Genomic DNA, 19,654 nt, shown 5'->3' on the forward strand with positions numbered 1-19,654 from the left:
GATATCACAGCTTGTACATCTATCCACGAGATAGCCAGATTGCTGTCCAGTAAGCATGGGGTTGTATCACTTGGATGTAGTAGCTCCATACACTTACTGGTGCTGCTGCCTTTATACTTACAGGGCTGGCTACAACATGCAAAGAAACTTGCGGGTGGAGTGCTACCATCCCGAAAGTACCGGTAATCATATCCATGACTAATTTCATGCATTTCATGAATTCTTACTGAAAATTTGTTCGCAAAAAAAAAAAAATTGACTAAGCTGATACAACAAAATTTCTCCTCTCCTGGTGATCAAAGACAGGTTAAACTGTGAATAAGAACAATCAAAAAAAAAAAAAAAAAAAAGCTCCACGAATGCATTGCACTAGGTTTGCCTCAAACAAATCCTTAATGGGATAGGATCTTTTGAATGTGATGAACTGTACCCAAAAGCATTACCCACAAAAGCTACTCTTGCCCTGAATTAAATAGGATTTATAAAAGCGTTAATCTGAAAGTGAAACCTCAATGGAAAGTTTAATTACACAATATTTCACTAGCTACGATTCTGTACGCTTGAAGCTCTGACATATTCATCCAACAGTCCTGTCTAGGTTCTATAAACACTTCATCACAATGCTACACCACCTGAACAGAATGACTATTTCATCATATATTATTGCACCAGCTGATCAAGGGAGGTAATGACTTCAATCGGATTGACACACTGTACGGCACGGTATAACAGTACCGTTAACTCCTTGGTTGGGCACTACCTTCAGTTCCAGCAATAGTATTTACAATTCATGGCATTTGAGTTAAACCTGCCACAATTCATTTAAACACTTCATTAAAAACCTGAACAAACTTTGTGTCACTCTTTATAGGCTATCTGAACACCACACAACATGTTAGTACATGTAAATGACAAGCAGTAAATGGATAGGAAGAAAATTACATGACCCAATCTAATGGTAAGAGGTATTTCTGAGGTAGTCAGCCAAACTAGTATTCAGTTTGTTTATTTAATGTTTTTCCGTGTGTACAGTCATCACACTACAGCACTAACTTCAGAAGGGCTCTAACCTTACAGGTTATTCTTCTTCACCACTGTTACACTCCAAATATGGAATGAAGAGATCGACACAAACACCTGACGAATAGTTAAACAGTGAACATCCACACAGCAACGTACAAGGCATCATGAAAACTACACAGAGCGACTGTCTCCAAACACGAGACAAACACAGACTGACAACACTCAACTCCTGAGATTTCTGCCCCAGCTGTGGCTATTGCCAGGTGAGTGTGTGAGGGTGTGGCAGCACCAATTAGCATGTCCTGGACAGGACAAGGGTGCCAGGCCAAGCCTGCGGGTACACACATCAGGAGACCCCATGCCCTGCATCACTCACAGACAGCTCTAGCCAGACGCCTAGGGGATATCACATCATAGGCATCAGATTTCCCTGATTTATCAACCAAAGCATCACAATTCTGCCAAAGCGATCACTAGTGTCATGTGACATCCATGGCAACAACTCTGTCTGTGGCTACATTGTTCACTGAAACAGTTTCTTCATGGTTTTGCCTGAAAACAGAATCAAATGAACACTGTGATGACAAGAAGTATCTGTCATGCATATTGACAATATTATCCCACCTGAAATCTTTACTTCTTTTATAACAGGGGACATAACTCAGTATCCATTTTTTCTGCAACAAGCATAATGTACAAAATGAGCTGATGGTTACCACAAAATATTATCAGAGCTCAAACTTAGATGAAAACAGATTTTGAACAGAAGTTCAAACAGCTTGAAGACTTACAATTACTTACTTTGGAATAGGTAGAGGGTCGATAGGACTGGAGACTGTTGAAGGTACTTTTAAAATGGAATTGGCTTCTGACGTCCTGCTTGACATCAAATTATTCAGCGGGAAGTTTAACCTTAATACTGTCTCTGCAGGTAATGTTGACAGTCCTGAAGCTTTGTCTACAGTAACAAAAAGAGTAAGAACATTTCAGCATACATGTATCATGGGCATTCTAAAATGGGACAGACCTAATGTCTCCATTGACAGGGTGACTGTAACATCTTACATTATCTTGTTTCCCCTTAAAAAGAATTCCCGTCTTATCAAATGAAATGGACACTCGATTTTATTTCCTGTCTTTATACAGTATGCTAAAACAAAGTCCTCATGAATGTTTTGGATACAAATGAAAGTGTTAATATGATCATTGTTATCATCATTATCAGTTGTTACTATGAGACTGGGTTTCATTCTTTCATGACACTGTTAGGATGACTACTTTCTCATTGGTATAGTCTTTTGATAAACATCTGCGACCAGCTACACCTTTGTTCACACACAAAAAATGTTTAAGGGGAGATAACTGTGTATCGAGTGGTACATAGTACTACCTAATACTTGTACATTAACATCTAACACTTCATTTTGTGGTGGTGCTAAAAATAATTTTTTGTTTTTAAACTGGAATGAGACAGACACTGGGATGAAAAAGAGCAAACTACATATCACACTCTTAATTTTGTCATTTTCCGCATTTCTAAATTAAATTCTGCACATTTTTCTGAAGTATCTTTTGTATAAATAAGACGACAAATCCCATGTCTGTTTAATCAACACACTTTCTACAGAATCATATCACTGCTGCTTCTGTTTTTTGTTTTACACTACCAACTGTTGGTAGGAGACACGTGAATGCAAAACTCAATACATGAAGTGCTTAAACTGTTAATTTGGTAATTTATTGTAATTAATGCGCACACAGAACATCACCCATGTGCTTTACATGCACGCAAGACTTCAGGTCAATACATGCTGTACTTTTTGAGATACCGCCCCTAACATTTTGTTCAAGTCTACGCAGTCAAAAGTTGGAAATTTATGGTATTTTATACGCACACACCATATCAATAATGGAATATCCCCCTTCTGACATTGTGCTCTAAATGTAGGCGACTCAGAGCTCAATAAACGCAGTACTTTTTTAAGATAATACCCCTGACACAATTTACTAAGTCAGGAATTCAGAAATTTATGGTAATTCATATGTACACACAGAATTAACGATGGAATATTCCCCACTGTGTTATTGTGCTCTACATGTGAGCACCAGAAGTGCTTTTTAAGACACCACACCTAACATTTTGTTTAACATTATTGGACACCGACGCAAACACTGACATAAGCTACACCTGTGCTTTGTACAGGCAAGCTAAAAATCTAACAATGGCATCACCTAAAATCTAATGCTTTGCAGCCAACAGTCACGGATTCCTTGGACCTACCCTTTAATACCACTAGTCAGTGTGGCTCAGTGCTGCTCTGTATGTAAGCACACCGTTAGATCAATTGACCCGCCACAATCGTGTGGCTAATGCCTTACAATCATGTAACTGCACTGCATAATAACCAGACCCATTTCAAACCCATGGGTTCTAGTTACTACTGCAGTTTGATGTGAGTACTTACTGTCTGCAACAGGGCCATTGGCCACAGTAGTTGTTGTTGTCGTAACTGTCCCAGCTGGAGTGGTCACCACACTGGATGTTTGGACGTTGAGTTGAGCAGAGTTTATGACAGCTGAGGCCGCGAATCGAGCCTTCTCAGAGTCTAATGTGAAGCGTGAGGTGGGTTGTGAAGTGAAGGAATGATCCAAAGTGTTATAGGAGTTTTCTAAGCCACTGGTCTCTTGTCGTAGCATCTGTTCCTGCTGATCTCTCTGCATCTGGAGCAGTTGTTCCTGGTGGCACTGGAAACTCTCCAGGTTAAATTCTGTGCTGATTGGCGTAGAGGACGGGGTAGAGCTGCCTAATGACACAAAGTCCTCCTGGGGCGGTGTGCGTGGTCGGTAGTGAGCTCTGTCAATGGGATAAACTCAAAGTTTTATTTATTTTACTTGACTGTTTTTTAATGCCAGTCATACTCCAAAATGCAGGTCAAAATAAGTATGATACAGCAAGTACTAATATTATAATTTCACCAAATACTTTATTTGAATGAAAATTAAGCTGCTTATACAGCTGTACCATTTACAGGTTTTTGACAGTTGTGAAGTGTGTCCTAGAAGGTCCACCAAATAAAATACCCTTGGGAATACAATGATCCACTCATTCTGATTCAAGCTTTTTATCCATTCTCAAAACCATGTTACAAAATATTAAATGACATGATCATCTAGAAAATAATTGCACTATTGTAATGAACATTTCTTTGTTGCTTTTTTTCTTCACTGCTTCCATTTAAGGGGTAGAAGATTTCTTATAGATCTTCTCATGTGATTGATCTTTCACAGTGAGATGACTTTGTATTCCCTACCAGATGTTATTCCACCAGCTTTGGAGAAATGTTAGCCATTTGACTACCACACCAAAGGGTTTATAGAGTGATTGTATTATGTTTATGGGCAGGTATTTTCAAAACGTTTTCAAGGCATCAACAGGCCGAACAAAACATTTTCTGTTGCGTTCGTTTCAGGAACCTTCTCGTTCTCGGGAGCGGCTTTAGCCGCAGCCTAGCCATACCCCTTGGTCCTCGTGAGCAGCTCAAGCCACACATTTGACGGTACTTCATTTCCTCGCTAGTGGCTTGAGCCGCATAAAACGCTGTCTCTGACTGGTCTATTTTAGCAGGGAAACTGGGATTTTTTGGGAGCTAAACCAATCAAATACTGCCTTATTAGACCCTATGGATGCCACACGAACCGTGTTTGTAGATATTCATTGGTTGCAAGCGATAAAAAGGTGCGAAAAAATGTGGAGAAGATTCGACGACTTTCGCGGAGACTCGAATACAGCCGACGATTTTGAGGGCTTTATGAATAAAAGACATTTGAGAGGATTTCGATTCGGATATTTCGGTTTCAGATGTTAGCAGTGACATAGAAGAGTCTTCTGACAAAGAGGAATTAACTTTAGGTCAACTGCGCTCCAGAATTAACGAGAGACGCAAACCTGAACTATCGGAAACTGTTCTGGTAACAACAACAACGCAAACTACGGAAACGCAATTTTACTCAAATCGAGTGATACATTGTTCTAATAAAGTGATTAATTTTATGTTTACACACTTCACAGAGCAAAAATACCAAACTGCCACCAAATATCTGATAGTGGAAAATTATCCAAAAATCATAAAACAAAAACTTTGAATTTTTTAGTGCAAAATTGTATTTCTGCTGTGGCCTGTTGGCGACAAAGTGGTGATCAGGGTTGCAGTAGCGAGGGCTGTATGACGTTGTGGTAGCGAATGAGTTAAGACAAGTGCAATTTATGGTGCTTTTAAGCAGTGGCTATAATTTGTTGAGCACTGTCATTCAGATTGTTTTTTATCACTCAAAAACAATTTCTTGAATGGTACTTACACTTTTCTTTCCCGGACATAAACAAGATAATCTCCAAGGACACCTTTATTAGACGAGCTACTGTTGCTGAAATCAACATTTGCCAGACCATCATCCCATTCTGTTGATGCACGGTCCAATATCACCCTAAAAGTGACAAAATTGTTCAAAAACAATGAGAATCAACATGAGAAATGTGTATTAAAGAGACACATTTAGACACAAAACTCACTCTCAAGCACAAAATCCCAGTTAACTGTTCTGAAATAATTTGAAACATACAATAGGTTCTTGCTTAGAACATGCAGCACAGTGATAACCAGAAGACGTGTTGAAAAATAATATGGGAAATTGTGTGAAAATTCCGCACTGACCTGCCTCCCCTGCCTATTCTCCGTCGTATAAAGCCCACACACCGCTGAGGAGCTGACAGGGAAGCCAGTGAGTAACGATATTTTTTATCCCCCAACCCACCATCTTCTGAGCCATACCATGGCCAGTTGCCAGGCCGACCCAACAGAGGCTGAAACAGTTGACAAAGACCATCAGTAAAACATTCCACTTTTTCAAGCATGCGGAAACATGTCAATGAGTGATTACATAACCATGGGGCCGCTTGTATAAAGCCTTATGAACATGACAAGCATGCAAACTACCATGGCAACCAGCAATGTAGGCATTATGACCCCATGGCGATTACGTGCTTGTAATGTCAAGTGGGCCCTGGATCTTGGTGATGGCAAACGCCAGGATATAATACTGACTTTGTTGAAGTAGAGAAAACCTTGTAGAAAATGTACAGCTGGTCCCAAAACTTATGACCACTCAATCATTCATCCTATGCAAGGCTTAAATATTTTTGTTTTTGTTTTCATTTGTGATTTATACCTAGATGTCTGTTTTAAGGGTTGTGGAAATTGGACAGCCCTAGGTTAAACCACCCTCCTTTGGCAACTTACTGACAGAAATTCCATGTGTGATGTACAAACATGCATGTCATGTTAATAGAAGTCTTTGACAAATATAAAATTACGCAAATTGCCAAACAAGCAGCACTGACAACTTATGTTTAGATAATTTTAAACTACTGACAGTTTGACAATGGATGTATTTTTCACAAAAGATAGTATCCTTTTCTCATGTTGATCATCTCCTAAGCATATTAAATTATCAGAGGTAGTTTCTAACATCAAAGGTAAGAGATACTCACTGCATGATAGTTACAGAGCTTTTTCCTCCTGAAGGCAAACATTCCATCTGGATCATTTTCGTCTTCATGATCAGATGTAGACATACCCTATATAAAGGAGATAATCACCAATAAGTTTTTCAACATTATTTTATACAATATCACAAAGCAGGACCTAGAAGGCCCATGATTATGGAAACATTTGTGATAAAACTGATATCAGTAGCACAAGCTTCTTCATTTAGCCACCTATTTACTGAGCTGTGCAGAAGACATTTTTTTCAGTTTAGATTTAAAATTAGTTTCCAGTTATTTTGATAGAAAAATCCAAACTCACTGGGGAAAGTCCCTCCTCATCAGAGCTGAAGACGTCAGGATGAATGACATCAATCTCACCGTATGGAGACACTTGAGGCAGCTGCTGTTGCTGCTGATTAGGCTTACTTTTTCGTTTCTTGTATTCTCTTTTCTTTTTAACAGGTGCTGCCTCCTGGAATACACAGAAGTGTATAGTAATCTTTATACGAATATTTCACTGGATTCCCAATTGAATAACAAGGCGTAGACATAATTACAAAAAACCTCAATATTACAAAAAAATGTATTTAGCACGATTTTATACCCCAAATCATGAAAAAATCACATATACCAATTCACCAATAAGTGTGATAAGTAAAAGTTACAGGTCAGGACTACTTGCTTAACAGGACTTTTGATTTTTGTGTGTGCCTTCGAAATGGTATATTGCAAGAGTTATGCCCCTTGAATGAAGCCAATCACATACTCGTCGTCCCCAGTCTCCCAGTGGTATTGTAGGAACAATGGTACGCTTCATGGAGTGTCTTAGCTCTTCAGCTTCAGCCAAGTGAGTGCCATTGAAATCCTCCATCTGATATCTGTAACACAAGAGAAGAACAAACTACTGTGCTACATGGTCACAACAGATGCATGCAGAAAAAAGCAGCTGAATCAGTGTGCAATGTCATCTTTTGCTTTTTGCCTTAATCTAATATCAACTATTTACCTTGTTTCTAAAACTTCTATTGTCAGCTGCAGCATCTCCTTTTTTGTCTTCTCTCTCCTTTTGATCATCTCTATTAAAGTTCTGTTGAAGGTAAAGAAAAAAAAGAGAACATTTTTAGACATTATTAACCAACAATCAAATGGTTAAATACCATAAAATTATGAAGCTAAAACAGTACACTTCATTCACGTATCGTCTTACAGGAACAGATATCTTGCGAGTTCACCACTCCTGTGAACACATTCGTCTCTCACAAAACAGTAAAACTTACAAAGCTCGGCTAATGTCTCTTCTAAGTTTCAGCATTTTTTCATATGAGACTTCATCATTCTTTCGGTTCTGAAAAGAACAAATCAGATATTTGTAAATAAAATATGATTACCACAAAGAATGGGTACAGTTAAGAATTTGGGAATTCTCTTGTGGAACACCATGGCATCAATGGATTTAAAATTGCAATACAAAATTTTCCTGTTAATATTTTCACAAAACACCAGAATATTAGATGTGATATTAGAGAGTGATTACCTTTCGGGTTTGCATTTTCTCTGTTCTTCTTCTGAAGGCTACATATGGATTATTGGTGGTTGAGCCATCCCTCTTCTCCGTCTTCACTGACAAGATCAAGGGATGTTGCTAGAAAACAGGAATATATGTAATAATGCATATATCATGTAGTAAGTACAGCAGGTACTGCCATTGTATAGCTAATGAAAAAGTTAACAAGTCATGCATAATTGAAACTATTCCCTACAGTATATATCACAAAAATAAAAAGCAAAATAAAGCACTTACCATTTTTAATCTTTTGTTTAACCAATAATCGTAGACAGCTATTATCAAGTCATCATCTTCTTTTAATAATGCCTTCGCTTCCTGGAGTGTAACAACCTGATAATGACAACAAAAGTTTCTTAATCAATGAGTGATTATAACACAGATGGCAAAAATATAGATACACACCTTAAAGTTTGCTTCGCATTTCATGCCTAAAAAACTTATCACGCGTTCAGTCATAGCTGCTGTCATGTGACTAGCGAGGTATTTCAGAGCAGGCTTATTGCATTCTAACTGATTTAACTTACCATACATATGTTGGAGGTATTTAACTTTCCTTCCCTTTTACTTATCAATAATTTCAAACAAATAACAGATTTAGCTCTGTCAGTATATAGAAGTTACCTACATCCATTGAGCACACTCACTGCAAGCTATGTTTTTCAGGATTGCTATCAACACCAAAATTACATGAATAATGGAAGAGATTGATAATAGTCATAGGATTTTTTTTCCCCTAATATTACAGCACAATAAAATACAGTCCAAAGCTTATAACCATTACTGAGTATCCCAGCATATAGATGAAATGTTCAAATGTATAAGCAACATAATCGTGCATCTTCTAAATGAATCATTCACACTTGTTTTGACTTATTTGATGGCTATTACCCTAAATGACCTCAACTTCCACCCATGAAAATTCAATTTTGAGGCAAATAAATGTCACAAAATATTTTTCTGCGGTGCTGAAACTTACAATTTTACGGTGGAATATCATCCCATCTTCCAAACAAACCTCAAAACACCTTTCTAAATCAGCAGAACTCTCAGAATCCCGAAAAAGGACAAGTTAGTCATGGACGAAATTTATGGTCATTTAGGGTATGTCACACTCAAGAATATTTCACCACCATTATGGTGGGAGCAAAACGGGAGACCGGAAATCAACGACCATCGGCAGGGTGCTGACAGCCCTTCCAACATGTTTTGAGAACCATTAACACTGATTCTGGGGTGTTCATTCTCCATATAGAGATGATCAATATTCATGCTTCCTTACTTGTTGACCACTTCCCTTTCCAGCCTGTCCATCATTTCTTCAAACTTCAGTGATGAAAGCTCCATCTTCTTGCTTTGTTCTGTCAACCAAACTTCATCGTCGCTGGTCCATGTCATAATCAGGTATTTCCTGGTCCATACTGAAAGCTGATTTTCAGATACACACTTATAAATGCCTAATATGGTTCCAAGCGAGTCACCAAGGTCTACACATGAATCTTGTATTTCAATAAGGCAATGTTGTGACATGTGAATAGCTTTGAAAAACTTGTCTCCAAAAGCAAAGATATGACTGTTTTACCAATCATGTGTAAATAAATGAAATGGAACCTTCAAGTAGCAACTGTAATACTTACTTGTACGGGTGACATTTCACACAGTTCACACCTTTATGACATTGATCAAGCATACATGTATGGCTGCAGGACCCTGACAAATCTCTAAGTGAATTTTATTAATTATAAGCACACATGTATGGACTTACCTTGCATATGAACATACTGCTTTGGAATCTTGAAGTCATCTTTGTACAGGTTGCCATATCTGTCAATATGATCAATCTCTGGAATGGGGATGACCAAAGCCTCTGATGTGCCATACACTTGCTGCGCTGATAATGCCCTTTGAAGATGATGTTCCTGGATAACAAAAACACCAATAATTATCTGAGTGATGTTGTACCATTATGACTTGGACCACAATAAATATGACAGTGATTACTGTTCCCTAGGTTTTGTTTCGTTTGAATGGGTTTCACACGACAAGCAGCAAGCCTTATAACCCAACTGAACCACCAAAATACATAGCAAATACCAATATGTCACGCGGAGGATTCATATTTCCTAAAACTTAAATATTTTCATGCTTCTTCCCTTAACAGCTTCTTTCATCATGTTTAGGACATAATTTTCATGCTATTATAGCGCATTCCAAATCACCTGTAACAAAGTTTAGATCATGGTGTCTGAAAAATAAATTTATAAATTTGATGTAAATACACTTATATATCCTGCCATAAAGAAAAAGAAATTATATAACACAATTTGGTCAAATATATCAACGTGTGGGCCATTTCTTTGCTTTGTGTTAGCCAAAATAGCCAGCAAATTTATTCAAGACTAGGCTACTCAAATGCACATTCTGAGAAGGTCCATTCTGTAAACGCAAGAAAATTATTTTCAGCTTTCACTTAGGTTGATAAATCACTAGCCCAGTTATGCAGGACAGGAGTGTGGCATGTCAAGACAAACTGCTTGCATAAATGAATACTACACCATCATCCAAATTCCTACCATCCTCCAAAATTTTCAGCTCTTGTTTTTTTTTACTTAAACTGAGCTTTTGTCACAGATAACCTAGATATACATTCAGTTTAACATTCTGCTTTCAGTTCACAAGCCTTTGCCCCAAGGCTCCAGCTGTTTTCAGTGGATTGAATAAGTATGAATTCACTGAATGATGCAGCCACTGGAGAAAACATTGTGCCTGCACACTGCACGATAAAATAACAGTTACTACAGCCAAATATGTATTCAGTATTTGGATCATGAAAGCATCATTTATTCGTTAGCTTTATTGCATATTCAATTTTTCAAACCTTTACAGTTCACAGTGTGAACAGTCAAGATTGAAAACCTAGTGGAGATTATGTCTGAATCTGGCCTACAAATAGCATTATAGCCTGGGTGAACAATAACCTGACCCCCTAGATTATGCATCACACCATCCATTTTTTCACCTTCTTAACCTGCAATCAGGCAATCAACTAATCACTCGATTTGATCACCTAGAGCTTACACAGTTGTCTTCTAATATAAAGAAAAGCCTTATAATGAAAGTGACTTCACTATGTAGCTTACTTCTTTATATTCTGCCTTTTACTTATTTTGCGTTTTACGACCAGATGGTTTAAGCATGTATATGTATTGATCTTTAATGTTTATGACTTATATGATCTCTATCTGTTTTTAAGATTGTAAATTCATTTTTAGACTCTCATTGAAAAGTCTGCACAAGTGGTAAAATATGATTTTCTAATTTTTAAATTACATTGTTTACAGCAATCTAATATCTGTAGCAGGCCTCAGTTTGTTCAGCAATCAGATTTTACAACTTTCCCCTCACAATACTTCACAAAGTGGACTGTGTGAAAAACTATAGCAAAACAGATCTTTCAGAAATAACAATCTTTGTCGCAGGACAGATTTCCACCACTCTTTTATCTAGTGCTGCTTCACTGAGACGACTTACCGAAGGCAAGTAAGCTGCCCCGCCCGAGCCATTATACTGAAACGGGTCAACCAATCGTTGCACTATCCCCTTCAAGCTGAGCGCCAAGCGAGAAAGTTATAACTTCCTTTTTTAAAGTCTTAGGTGTGACTCAGCCCAGGACTGATCCTGGATCTACCGGTCCCGAAGCGGACGCTCTACCAACTGTGCTATCCGGGACGGTGAAAAGCCACAGGAACAGGGTTATTTATTTTCATAACATAACATTTTCATGAAAGTCTCGTAAATTAAGTCTGGTACATTTTATGGAAATGCAATTTTCTGACAAAGCGATGTTCTGAAATAATTTGCTGTTTTCTTACGAATAAAAGGCGCCGCTATGAATCCACTTTAATATCTGCTTGGGAAACTGATCAAAGCAACAAAATTTCAAGTATGTGCAACTTTTCATCGCCAAATATTCAACCAGACACTTGTCCGTGATGCAGATAAATTTTGTCGGACAAGAAAATCTTTTTTGCTGGACATGCAGAACAAGTCAATTGCAACTATGCACCCTGGGTATGGACACCTAAGTGCAGGATGTCCTGAAAATGCCATTTCTTTCAAAACTAGGCCTAGATAGCGATATTTTTCCTTTATTGACCAGTGTTTACTTACATCATACTTATAGTATACACCACGATTGCTTTGCTAAAAACATGCCAATCAACAATATCCACAGGGCCATCCTAAAATCATTCAACTGAAACTATTTTTTAGACATCTGAGGAGTGATAGATGGGCTGATCTATTTAAACGCATGTGGCTGGGGTCTAAATGTTAAAAGACCTCAAAATAAATACCCTGCTATCCCTCTTCCTTCCGCCTGATGGGGAAAATGGCTGGAGGTGATCAATTTCTTCGCTATCTGGTTCCACTCCTACACTGAATTTATGGTGGTTTGGGCAATATCCCAGGTGCCAGCCATGAAGACTCCAACCCCTTTCCTTATACTGGCCTATCGTCACTGGAGTACTGACGCTAACAATGTTAATTTTGTACTCGATGGAGGTCCTGGATGATTGTTTTTGTTATCAAACAAGTTTTGTGCAAATAAGACAACAAGCTAAAGACCTGCTTTATGCACCCACCGCACCGCCACCATACTTCTCTACTCGCTTGAATGGGACAGAGTGGTGGCTCTAGCGAACCAACACAGCTAAAATATGTGATTTTACGGTAGCTCCTACCGGCATTGTTTGGCTAAGCGAAATCTTCATTTAGTCTAGCAAGCACCGTAAAATCTCGCCTTTTAGCTGAGTTAATTTGCAAGAGCTCTCACCCTGTCTCATCAACATCTGTGTGAACTTGTAGGTCCCCTGCAACACAAACTCCGTTTGTTGTTGGATTAGCTTCTACATGTTGCAAACTCAAAACAAAAATACCCAGTAGAAAGTGTTTCTTTAAAGTGTTGCTGTCTTTTTGACATTGAAAGCAAAAGGTCAAAAATCTATAAAGGTCAGTGTCTGCACCTGTGTGCTGTTTTGACCACATCTGCGATGGTGGTGTGAGTACAGTAGTGAGTGTAGTAATGCATAGCCTGAAATGCGATGTGAGACTACCATTTTCCAACCTTCACATACACGAGTACATCAATAACAAGACCTGAACATCTTTGTGGAGAACACCACTGAATGTCTGCGGCATTTATATTAAAATGTGTCTTCGTTGAAAACAAGATAGGCCTATGTATACAACCGAATGACATCCAAACACAAACATTAATAAACAATGCCTGGACAACCACATTTTCTGCTCACTTGAAAAAATATCATATGGTCACGCATAAAGACAATAAGCAGTACCGGTATAACGCTGAAAGGTATTAGTTGGAGACCATGGCGTTGTTGTTGCACAATTCACACAACAGACTGTATGTGAAAATGAACTTCCTCCTTTATTCGAAAAATTCTGCGCACTTGTGCCCTGAATTAGAATAAGTATCTTTTGAATGGTTACACCAACTGTCATGAAATTACCCAATATCATGGAGTTTTACGCATACCCAAAACATGTGTACAGCATGGTGTTGTTGTTGCAATCACCTACTACATAGGCGGCGCCAAAATAGCATGATGGCGGCCAATCAAAAGAATGGATTGACCCAATAAATTTAGACTCACCGTTTCTTCCTCTTTTTCCATTCCCGTCGGCATTTGAGGAACCGATCGGTTAATGGTGGCAAAATCAGGCAAATCTGGAATTTCATCGGCCCTAAAAACTGGCATCGGCCTCGAGGCGTCCAGCGCCCGAGCCCGAAAAGATACCTTGCTCATAGTGGATGACCCCGAAAATATGCTAATGAGATCGTCCAAAACCTACGTCCTCCAAACTGCTAAAATAAGTCCATCAGATCCAACTTTGACACTCTTGTATGATAGACTGGTTTCTATACATACAAGGGAAAAAACACTGTGGTGTACATACTGGTGCACCATGGCTGTGTTTAGCTGAAAAATTTCTCATTTTTACAGACATCTTTTGGTTCCATCATGGCGGCCAGCGAGCCCCCGTTCACATATCCCAGGGAGCCTTGCACGAAAACCTGCGCGCGCAGATCAATTCATTCAGCAAGGAAGGAATGTGGTATGGAGTTGGGGGTGGTGTGGATGCGTAAAAACTAGATTGTCAAAGAAATCAGGGGATTGCGATAACCTTTTATCGACTAAAATTTATCGTCGTCGGCTACAATATATATTGCACTGTAAACTCAAACAGATTCAGACATTAAATGTTGGCTTCTAACATGTGACCTGTCTCTCCATATAATGCTTCTCGGCCGGCGCACATGACATTATGACAGTAAAATGACTAAGTACCGGTAAGACGTGCGTCAGATGTGGGGTAGTACTTTTATCGCTGTATTTCACAGCTGCCATGTGTGTACGGTATCTAGATTTCAACGAAGTTTAATACAGTTAAGGAAGCATTTGCTAGACAATATTCACCTGCAATGAGTACACATATCCTAAACCCACGCAGCACATTCTCCAGCTAAGCTAAGTACATCTTCATTTTATCAGAATTCAAGAGCTGGATTAAGTCGTTGAGTCTACTGCGAAAGTATATGGTCTGTCACAATTTCAAAATCATGTGGACGTTTTTTTTCTGCTCTCTATTAGCTTCCTTCATGCAGCCAGCTTGCAAATAATTGCCAGATGTTTGATCTGTATATGATCTGATTATTTTTTGAAAAATTTTGTTTTTATTTAGTAAGGAATCATCTTTCATGGCACCCTCACCTGCTTTCATATTTAGCCCCCACCCACCACCTCACAGACAGACATTTTGCTAATTGTTAACAGATTTGCTCCTGAGTACATGTGGGAGTACAGGTTTCTTGATATTCCATGTATGCATTACTACAAAATTGAACAGGTAGAGTGGGGGTCAGCATATGTTTTTAAAACCTAGCGCGTCATCTATTTGTCTCTATAGTATGTATAAGTCATATGTTGTGTTCCTCTATAAACATATGAAAAACAGTTTTTCACATGTTTATTGATTCTCATATTTTGACACTTAATTCCAGGTTTCCTGTCACATTGTTCATTGTTGCAGGAAATGTTTTCTGGAAAACATTCCCTGCTCTTTCAAAACATCACATGGTGTTTTATTCTGGCCATCACTAATGAGGATATATTGTAAAAGGCACGATAGGCTAAGTGCTGTTACTTGTGTGTGACAATGTTTGAGTTACCTCCCTTACCTGTATTACAAAAAAAAAAAAAACTTTAGCAGTGACATGAGTGAAACAGTTTAGGGCTAAAATCCTGCCAGTGTTCAAGTGTGGGTGGAAAACCTGTAATTACCTGTAGTTGTGTGTATTTCATATGTGAAATTTCCCATGATTTTCTTATTTTGATTTCTATTATTGATCAGCAGGTGTTCTGCACTAGTCAGCAGGTGGATCAAGATGCAGGTGGTGGTTGTACCTGGAAACGGTGGAGGTGACATTTTCCAAGGAAACTGGTATGGATGGATCTTTCGCAAACTTGGCCAGTTGGGTGTAAACTGTGTCATGAAGAACATGCCAGATCCAGTTATTGCTCGGGAATCTGTGTGGATTCCATTCATGCGAGATGAGTTGAAATGTGGCGAGGATACCATCATCATTGGGCATAGTTCCGGTGCAGAGGCAGCAATGAGATACGCAGAGCAATACACTGTGCATGGAATAATTCTAGTCTCAGCATGTGTCACTGATCTCGGCATTGAGACGGAGAGACAGAGTGGCTATTATAGCAGAGGCTGGGACTGGACTGCCATCAAAAACAATGTGAAGGTCATTGTCCAATTTGGGTCAACAGATGACCCTTTCATTCCATGGTCAGAGCAGGAGGAAGTGGCTAAAGGCCTACAATCAGATTTTTACAAATTTACTGACCGTGGACATTTTATGAATAGCCAGTTTCCAGAACTGCTTGAAGTTGTCAAATCTTTAATCCATGCCGACTTACTAGATGAATAAAATATTTTGTATAAAATACACATGTATTGTTGCATGTATGGTTTTTCCCAACCTATAATTATCTTCTGCCATTTAGTTTCCTCCATCCAAAAACCTTATTGATCAGTGAGTGAAATATTCTTGGCCTAGTATAGCGTTAAACATCCAATAGATAAATCATGTCCAAATAAATAGAAAAACAATGCAATAAACAATGTAATAGGCTGCAGTGTACACAGCACTGGCAACTTGCTAGCCATACATTTTAAAGTCACAAAGTGCAGGTTCTTCACAGTTACACATAACATGGCTGAAGTACTGTCCAGACATATTAAATTAGTCACCACATAAATAAAATTTGCTGATTGTTTGCCAGCTTTGATTGTTGTAATGTGGTAATATCTCATGGTTGTGAAAAGTGACTCAGAGTACTGTAGGCCTGCTGATGAGAATGTTTCAGGACTAGAAGCCGAAACTGCTAGAGATCAACATGCAGCTGACATTGCTCCATGCCTGGAAACTGAACTTGGTGAAGGCCTGCAGCTGACACTGCTCCAAGTCTAAGTTAGATTGCTTATAAACGCCTGCGGCTAAGAATGCCCCAGGTCTGGAAACTGAGATTGCTTGAGGCCTGCAGCTGAGAATGCTCGAGGTCTTCAAACACAGGTTGCCGGAGGCCTCCAGCGGAGAATGCTTCAGGCCTGGAAACTGAGATTGCTTGAGGCCCGCAGCTGAGAATGCTCGAGGTCTTCAAACAAAGGTTGCTGGAGGCCTCCAGCTGAGAATGCCCCAGGTCTGGAAACTGAGATTGCTTGAGGCCTGCAGCTGAGAATGCTCGAGGTCTTCAAACAAAGGTTGCCGGAGGCCTCCAGCGGAGAATGCTCCAGGTCTGGAAACTGAGATTGCTTGAGGCCTGCAGCTGAGAATGCTCGAGGTCTTCAAACACAGGTTGCCGGAGGCCTCCAGCAGAGAATGCTTCAGGCCTGGAAACTGAGATTGCTTGAGGCCCGCAGCTGAGAATGCTCGAGGTCTTCAAACAAAGGTTGCCGGAGGCCTCCAGCTGAGAATGCCCCAGGTCTGGAAACTGAGATTGCTTGAGGCCTGCAGCTGAGAATGCTCGAGGTCTTCAAACAAAGGTTGCCGGAGGCCTCCAGCGGAGAATGCTCCAGGTCTGGAAACTGAGATTGCTGGGAGGCCTCCAGCTGAGATTGCTCCAGGCCTGGAAACTGAGATTGCTTGAGGCCTGTAGCTGAGAATGCTCGAGGTCTTCAAACAAAGGTTGCCACAGGCCTCCAGCGGAGAATACTCCAGGCCTGGAAACTGAGATTGCTTGAGGCCTCCAGCTGACATTGCTCCAGGTCTGGAAACTGAGATTGCTTGAGGCCTGCAGCTGAGAATGCTCGAGGTCTTCAAACAAAGGTTGCTGGAGGCCTCCAGCGGAGAATGCTCCAGGCCTGGAAACTGAGATTGCTTGAGGCCTGTAGCTGAGAATGCTCGAGGTCTTCAAACAAAGGTTGCTGGAGGCCTCCAGCGGAGAGTGCTCCAGGCCTGGAAACTCAGATTGCTTGAGGCCTGCAGCTGAGAATGCTTGAGGTCTTCAAACAAAGGTTGTCGGAGGCCTCCAGCAGAGAGTGCTCCAGGCCTGGAAACTCAGATTGCTTGAGGCCTGCAGCTGAGAATGCTCGAGGTCTTCAAACAAAGGTTGCTGGAGGCCTCCAGCGGAGAGTGCTCCAGGCCTGGAAACTGAGATTGCTTGAGGCCTGCAGCTGAGAATGCTCGAGGTCTTCAAACAAAGGTTGCCGCAGGCCTCCAGCAGAGAATGCTCCAGGCCTGGAAACTGAGATTGCTTGAGGCCTCCAGCTGACATTGCTCCAGGTCTGGAAACTGAGATTGCTTGAGGCCTGCAGCTGAGAATGCTCGAGGTCTTCAAACAAAGGTTACTGGGAGGCCTCCAGCGGAGAATGCTCCAGGTCTGGAAACAGATTGCTGGGAGGCCTCCAGCGGAGAATACTCCAGGTCTGGAAACTGAGAGTGCTGGGAAGCCTCCAGCGCAGAATGCTCCAGGTCTGGAAACTCAGATTGCTGGGAGGCCCCCAGCGGAGAATGCTCCAGGTCTGGAAACTCAGATTGCTGGGAGGCCTCCAGCGGAGAATGCTGCAGGTCTGGAAACTCAAATTGCTGGGAGGCCTCCAGCGGAGAATGCTGCAGGTCTGGAAACTGAGATTGCTGGGAGGCCTCCAGCGGAGAATGCTGCAGGTCTGGAAACTGAGATTGCTGGGAGGCCTCCAGCGGAGTATGCTCCAGGTGTGGAAACTCAGATTGCTGGGAGGCCTCCAGTGGAGAATGCACCAGGCCTGGAAACTGAGATTGCTTGAGGCCTGCAGCTAAGAATGCTCGAGGTCTTCAAACAAAGGTTGCTGGAGGCCTCCAGCGGAGAATGCTCCAGGTCTGGAAACTCAGATTGCTGGGAGGCCTCCACCTGAGACAACTAAGACTTTGCAGCTGAGTGGTAACAAGCGTATGGTTGAACAATTATTTAAATAAATTGCATCAGTTGTGAAAGCAAAGCAAATAATAAACTATGCTAAAGTTTTATCTCTACCACAAACACTTTTAAAATGTGTGTACTATGTCTTGACACCTAATCTTGCATGCAGGCTTGTTTATACTGATCAGCAGATTAATTGATGGATGAAATTTGGTGAAATACTGCAAACACTCTGTTTCAGCCCTGTTTCAGTTTATGTAAAGTTAGGTCGATCATATTGTAGATACCCTACATGTATATGTTTTGCAGACTAGCTTGTTCAGGTCACAAATTAGAGCTCTCTCACTCCTGGCAAATTCTGAAATGCACTGCTCTGGCTTGCTGCAACTATATTACCCCTTGACTAATGAGATTGTATGGTCAACTCCAACTTTTGCCGCCTCTGCTGCAGCTTGATGTCAGGAAGATTGTCAGTTAGGCCTACCCAGCAATTATATAAGATCGGTGGCAACCTGGTTTCCTTGATCAACTCTTAAACTTATCACATGAAAGAAAAATTGTTGAGTATGATTTTTAAATAACCAAATAAGTACATTAACCAAATTGCTGATAATTTTAACAGTAAATTGAGACAACCTCTTGAAAGCTATGATATGCATATCTTTTTATATAAAGCAGCACTATAGCTGTCTCAGGCAGGTGTAGAAGTAGCTCTGTTGGGCTGTGATACTACATATATGTAATTTCAGCCGTACAGAGGTAGCGTAGAAGAGGTGCAGGTATTCAGGTCTAAATAACTGTCCCCCTACCTCCCCGCAAAATGCCCACAAACTAATGTATCCCGTCCACAGATTCTTTTGCATTATAACTGTCACTCATGGTGAACAAGATTAGGTGTCAAGACATAGTACACACATTTTAAAACTTGCTTTGCGAGAACATATACTTTGCAAAACTTATTTGGCGGCAACCGACCACCACAGATTTCTTGTTTGCTTCTTGCTTTTTCTTGCCGATCATTGGCTGTTGCAGTTT

At 40.3% G+C, this 19,654-nt stretch overlaps 2 protein-coding genes across 2 annotated transcripts; one reads left to right on the forward strand and one right to left on the reverse strand.

Moving 5' to 3' along the window:
• Positions 1–355: 355 nt before the first annotated feature.
• LOC135477853 (enhancer of polycomb homolog 1-like) lies at positions 356–14,167 on the reverse strand. The gene is given in 17 exon segments (XM_064758062.1): positions 356–1,575; positions 1,825–1,981; positions 3,489–3,877; positions 5,380–5,505; positions 5,733–5,881; positions 6,569–6,655; positions 6,885–7,037; positions 7,332–7,443; positions 7,572–7,652; positions 7,843–7,910; positions 8,100–8,207; positions 8,367–8,462; positions 9,412–9,431; positions 9,434–9,515; positions 9,517–9,557; positions 9,895–10,048; positions 13,805–14,167. Coding segments are annotated over 17 exon segments (2,049 nt in total). The 5' UTR covers positions 13,958–14,167; the 3' UTR covers positions 356–1,502.
• Positions 14,168–14,377: 210 nt separating this feature from the next.
• On the forward strand, positions 14,378–16,152 carry LOC135463716 (serine hydrolase RBBP9-like). Its single transcript, XM_064741129.1, has 2 exons — positions 14,378–14,502; positions 15,567–16,152. Exons 1-2 carry the CDS (start codon positions 14,489–14,491, stop codon positions 16,150–16,152), a joined length of 600 nt encoding a protein of 199 aa, XP_064597199.1. The 5' UTR covers positions 14,378–14,488.
• The last annotated feature ends 3,502 nt before the right edge of the window (positions 16,153–19,654 follow it).

This window comes from Liolophura sinensis, chromosome 1, assembly GCF_032854445.1.
Source record: "Liolophura sinensis isolate JHLJ2023 chromosome 1, CUHK_Ljap_v2, whole genome shotgun sequence".
NCBI classification, from domain to species: domain Eukaryota; kingdom Metazoa; phylum Mollusca; class Polyplacophora; order Chitonida; family Chitonidae; genus Liolophura; species Liolophura sinensis.